Raw genomic sequence first — 6,000 nt, 5'->3', positions numbered from 1 at the left:
CTGGATTTAAAAAAAGAAAAAAAAAAAAAAGCCAATTCATATCCAAGCAGACCCAAAAGCTTATTAATAAACTTTATTATCGCTAGTCTAATCCTTTAAACGTCTTTAATTTCTAAAGATCTGCCTAACTGCTTCGAGGCCTTTTTCTTTTTGTCGCTTTTTTTTCTTCTTGAAACTTGAATAACCTGTTTTTTTATTTATTTATTTTTATTTTTTCAGCTTTTTTTCTCCCTCTCATTCGTCAACTTTCTCTAATTTCTTTCTAAATTTATATATTTTTTTCCTCATAGAGAAAACGCCCTTCTGTCCGCTTCTTCGTAGTGTATGCGTTTCGTTTCACTATTTAGATTTCAGTATATGAAAATATAGAAACTGTTTTCGTCTTATTCCACCTTTTTTTTTTTCAATTTGGTCGTTTCGAGTTTTTACAGTTATGTATAACTCAGGTCCTCCCAGATATTCCCAATCGTGGGTTCAACCACCTCGCTATGCCTCAAACACCCGAAGGTTAATCTATGAACCGTTTCTGAGGGTGAGTTTAAAATTTTTTTTTTTTTTTAAATTTTCTTTAAAGTTTATTGTAGCGTACCGTACCACCCTTAAGTAAATCACCTTACCCCTCAATGAGATTCAATATTTTTTTAACACCCTGATAAACTTAAACACCCCCATCCCCTAAAAAAAAAAAAAAACAAAAAAACTAGCAATTTAGGATTTTGAGTGGGGATTCAATTTAACCTAAAGTGCTTTCCCCATTTCCAAGCGCTTTTAGTGTTTTAGAACAGTTAACTAATCTTTTTTGTTGTACGCGATAAATTCTTGGTGTTATTTTTTCGGAGGTAGGTTTTATTTTTTTAGGCGATTACGTGTGGTTTTACCGACTTCAGGTTAGTGTTAAAAAATTAGTTAATTATTAAAAAAAAAAAAAAAATTAAATGGCTCAAAAATTTGAAAGCATTTTATGTTAAATTTATACACGAAACTGATCCTCCAACGTTAAATTCTAAAATATTTGTATATTTTTCATCTATCTGCTAAATATTTTATTAGGACGTTCACACGTAACCGCCTAAAAAAGTAGAATTCACTAGCAAGGATGATTTAACGGAAAATGTTAATCTACAAATTTATCGATTTAAATTGTTTTTTTTTTTTTTCGGTACGTGTACAGTTTAATCAAGACCTTGAAAATAAAAATATCGAAAAAGGGGGTTTGTATTACTGTACACATAGATTCGAAAAAGTTGTCAAAAAACAAATATATAACAAATAAATGTTATCAAAGGCAAGATAAGTTACTTTTCTACCTAACTGGATATATTTTTCGTGTTTTTATTCAATGTAACATGTTTATTCAGTTCGAAAAGCATACAGTGTTTACCGATGTATTGGAAAATTCAAAATGGCGCCCGAGTCTCTCTTTAACACGGTATGTTCAGGAAAAGATGTTATAAATAATAAACTAGAGAAAATACTGTTAGAAATTCGCTCAATATATGTTACCGTGACATAACTTGACATATATTCGGTGTTTTTTAAATAGTATTTTGTCTAGTTTATTATTTATAACACCTTTTCCCAAACTTACCGTGTGAAAGAGAGTATCCGGCGCCATTTTGAATTTTCCAATACATCGGTAAACACTGCATGTTTTTCGATCTGAATAAACATGTTACATTGAATAAAAACACAAAAAATGTATCCAGTTTGGTAGAAAAGTAACTTATCTTGCCTTTGTTAATATTTATTTGTTATATATTTGTTTTTTGACAACTTTTTTGAATCTATGTGTACACAAACCCGAAAAAGGTTATATTGTACGTATCCGTTATGGAATGAAGTTCTCCGAAAAAAAACAAAAAAACAAAAATCGGCACTCCTGTATGAGAGGACCACGGGGCGAGTTATCGCCTTCTGTTCTTTGCATAAGAAGCGACCTCTATCGGTTGTTCGGTGAACCTCAAATATAAACAAATATCGCCGAGAACGCACATAACGCAACAAGTAACAGAAAAACATAAATTAAAACATTTATTCTATAAAAAAATGGGCAAGACTGGAGTTTAGGTGGAAAAATAATCTCGAACCCTTTATCACATAAAAGGAACTAATTTCCCTAATCACAGTTACGTTACTATGTCAATAATATAGGTATTTCAGAAGTTGTTTTTGAAAACAACTTAAAGAAGCCCAACTTTTTACTTATTTATTTTAAAACGTTTCACGATCTTTTTTTTTTTACAACATCTTTTTCTCTCATTTTTTACTTCTTTATTTTAAACAACATTTTTTAATTTTAAACAGAACATTTCACGATATCTTAAGCACCTATTTTAGCACGGCAACAAAAATACATAAGTACCGAATGTTTTATAATTAATAAATTTAAATTTGAAATAGAGAAATAATAAATTGCAAGAGATTACGCATGTTTAATATTAATTTGTATCGTGACGTTTCACGTAATTTAACAATCACGTGATTAAATTTTTAATTAAAAATTAAAAAAATATTGTTTAAACTTAAACTTTAAAAAGTCTGATAATTATTTCTATTTATGTATTGTTTATCATTAAGGTACTAGTGCAGTGCACTAGTGCAGAGAGTGATCCGGACGTAAATAATAACGTTATTATTTAAAAAGCCATTCTTAACATGGGGAGGGGAGGGTGTTTTGTACCTATTCTATACTTCAACCTTACAATTGAATAAAAAAAAAAAACGGGTTTGTATTACTGTACACATAGATTCGAAAAAGTTGTCAAAAAAAACAAATATATAACAAATAAATATTATCAAAGGCAAGATAAGTTACTTTTCTACCTAACTGGATATATTTTTTGTGTTTTTATTCAATGTAACATGTTTATTCAGCTCGAAAAACATGCAGTGTTTACCGATGTATTGGAAAATTCAAAATGGCGCCCAACACTCTCTTTAACATGGTAAGTTTGGGAAAAGGTGTTATGAATAATAAACTAGACAAAATACTATTTAAAAAACACCGAATAACTTATGTCACGGTAACATATAATGAGCGAATTTCTAACAGTATTTTGTCTAGTTTATTATTTATAACATCTTTTCCTGAACTTATCGTGTTAAAGAGAGTGTCGGCCGCCATTTTGAATTTTCCACTACATCGGTAAACACTGTATGTTTTTCGAGCTTAATAAACATCTTAAATTAAATAAAAAAACACGTAAAATATATCCAGTTAGGTAGAAAAGTAACTTATCTTGCTTTTGATAACATTTATTTGTTATATATTTGTTTTTTGACAACTTTTTCGAATCTGTGTACAGTAATACAAACCCAAAAAAAACATATAAAACTTTAATTAAACTTGGAAATACGATTTAAAATTAGCGCTCTCTCACTAGCACCTTCATTAAAAAAGGTATTCATTGTGTACAAAAAACAAAAAAAAAAACACGGAACATATAAGACATTTAAATATGAATAGAACTTTTCATAATTGTAACACCTTTTTTTATTTTAATTAAACGCAATATAAAAAGAAGTTTTTTGTAAGTTGTTTTCAAAAACAACTTCTGAAATACCTATATTATTGTTTATATATTATTGACATGGTAACGTACCGGTGATTAGGGAAATTAGTTCCTTTTATATGATAAACGGTTCGAGATTATTTTTCCACCTAAACTACAGCCTTGCCAAAAAAAAAAAGGTATCAAAATATAATTGTAATGTTTTAATATTATTTCTTTACCATGAGGGTAAATTTTCAGTTTAGGTCCACCTCAACAATTTTCTTTTAAATGACGACTTTTTCGACTATGCTAAATTGAAATTTTGCAGAAATAATTAGTTATCGAGATATAAAAAGTTGTTATGCATTGTATTCTTTGTCGGCCATCTTTTTTATGCGCGTGCGCGCGCCATAAACAAATCTGCTCATCTCTGATTGACACTGCACGTGTGTAAAAAAAAAAAGATGGCGCCAAAAAATACAATGCATAATACAACTTTTCATATCTCGATAACTAATTATTTCTGCAAAATTCCAATGCAATTTTCGTATTCAGCATAGTCGAAAACCTGCAAAAGTTTTCATTTAAAAGAAAATTGTGGAGGTGGACCTAATCTAAAAAAATACCATTGATTTTTTTTTCACAGTAGGATTGTGTATATCTATATATATATATATATATATATATATATATATATATATATATAGATGTTTTTATTTGTTTTTGTTAGTGATACTCTTTGAACGAATTCAATTATTTATACGAAAGTGCATTTTTACCTAAATGCGATTTGGGAATATTGGTTACCCCTAAATGGGGAGCGGCATATATATATTCTTTTTAAAATATGATTATCCACTGACACGTGTTTTGTTGTCTACGACTCATTTTTAAAAATAAAAATGTAATTTTTGTCAATGTAGCAAAATATAATTTTAAACTATAAAAATGTATCGACATTTACTTTCAATTTTTGAATAATATATATATGTATATATACACACACACACACACACACACACACATATATATATATATACTAGCTGTACCCGGCCACGCGTTGCTGTGGTTCAGTTTGTTAAAATGGAACACATTCCTCAAGAAAAATTGCATTTTGTTCGTTTATTTACTTTTATTATTTTTTGCAATTTTTTTAATCAATAAAAGTTATTTTTTCTCCCCAAAAAAGATTAATTTTTTACCATAAATTGTTAGGTGAAAGTTGTTTTTTCAGGAAAACTTGCACTTTTTTTTTTTTTTAAAGAAATTTGGCAGTAAACGTTTCTCTTTGAAAACGGAATTTTTATTATAAAAAGAACAGATGAATGCTTTACATGAACACTGTAAATAGTTATGTGAAAGTAGAGAAAAATTTGATTCTTTTTTTTCAAGAGAATGTACAAATTATTTTTTTTAACAGATGTTCAGAAAATAAACAGAAAAATACTTCCATCATTAATTATGCAAAATAATAAATAAAATGTTGATTTAGTGTTTCAACATAATGCTTATAAATTACGATAAAACTTGCTGAGTATGTGCTGTTTTACGGTTGTTGTAAAAATGGAACGGAAACTTAAATTTCGCTTCGTTTTAATCTTTCTGAATTTTTTAATTGTGCCCCCCCCTCAAACGAATATAATCAAAACAGTAACATTCAACAATTGTACTTTATGTATATAAAACACAAAATATTTATTAAAAAAAAAAAAAAAGTTAATAATGAAAGGGAAATAATTCCATTTTTAAACAAAAAAATCAGTTTGGTATATCTTTTTGTTATTTTTTACATAAGTCCAGCTTACCATTCACATTGGAAATGTCGACATTTATAGGTTGTAGGGTACGTTTACAACGAATAAACACTCCAATCTAGTAGATGTATCAGAATTTTTGACACCCTTATCACGAAACTGCGAATAAAATATAAAAATCTCGTAATTTCTCTTTTAAAAGTGGGTTGTTTATTTTCTTTATGGATTATACTTCCAAAATAAACTAATAAAGTTGTTTTAAAAGTAATAGAAATATTTTTTTTTATTTTTTAAAAAACTAATGAATTTTACGAACTCACTATTTTTCAATTTTTAAGCTTTAGAAATCTATCAAAATTTTTCTATTGATTCTATTTTTACGATATTTTCAGGGTTAATGTGAAATTTTATGCCCTTTCCAATAAACCGAATATAATATTTTAGACAAACGTTTTTTTTTTAATTTACGCGCCCCCCCCCCCATTTTCAAGTGTCTATTAAAAAGTAAATAATTAATTTACTCACCAAAGTTTTATATATCACAAATTGAATAATAATAATAATGGTCAATAAGTAATATATTCAAATTTAAAACAAAAAAAGTAGTGTTTTTTAGAAATTTACCTGTAAAGTTCGAAGTTTAAAACCTGTTTTTTTTTAAACCACGTTTTTTGTTTTTGTTTTTTATGAAACCTTGGTCCTTGCTCCTTTAATTGAAAAATAATTAGGGCTTGAATTACATTTTTCGAGAA

General features: G+C 27.8%; 1 protein-coding gene across 12 annotated transcripts in view; it reads left to right on the top strand.

The window, feature by feature from the left end:
• Positions 1 to 6,000, top strand: part of LOC145271177 (type-1 angiotensin II receptor-associated protein-like) — a 194,086-nt gene that overhangs the window by 69,132 nt on the left and 118,954 nt on the right. For 4 of the 12 annotated variants that reach the window (XM_080126708.1, XM_080126707.1, XM_080126706.1 and 1 more), the window contains exon 1: positions 285 to 532. The exons of 6 other annotated variants lie outside the window; for them this stretch is intronic. In XM_080126708.1, coding sequence (XP_079982834.1) covers positions 434 to 532 — 99 coding nt within the window. In that variant the 5' untranslated portion in view covers positions 285 to 433. Of the gene's footprint in view, positions 1 to 284; positions 533 to 6,000 lie in introns of those variants that run through there. 2 more of the 12 variants (XM_080126709.1, XM_080126710.1) reach the window with 2 other exon arrangements.

The sequence above is a fragment of the Euprymna scolopes genome, chromosome 46 (genome assembly GCF_053919585.1).
Source record: "Euprymna scolopes isolate OS-2025 chromosome 46, ASM5391958v1, whole genome shotgun sequence".
In the NCBI taxonomy this organism is placed as follows: Eukaryota; Metazoa; Mollusca; class Cephalopoda; order Sepiida; family Sepiolidae; genus Euprymna; species Euprymna scolopes.
The sequence above is the reverse complement of the archived record's forward strand: the minus strand, read 5'-3'. Positions and strand labels throughout refer to the sequence as shown.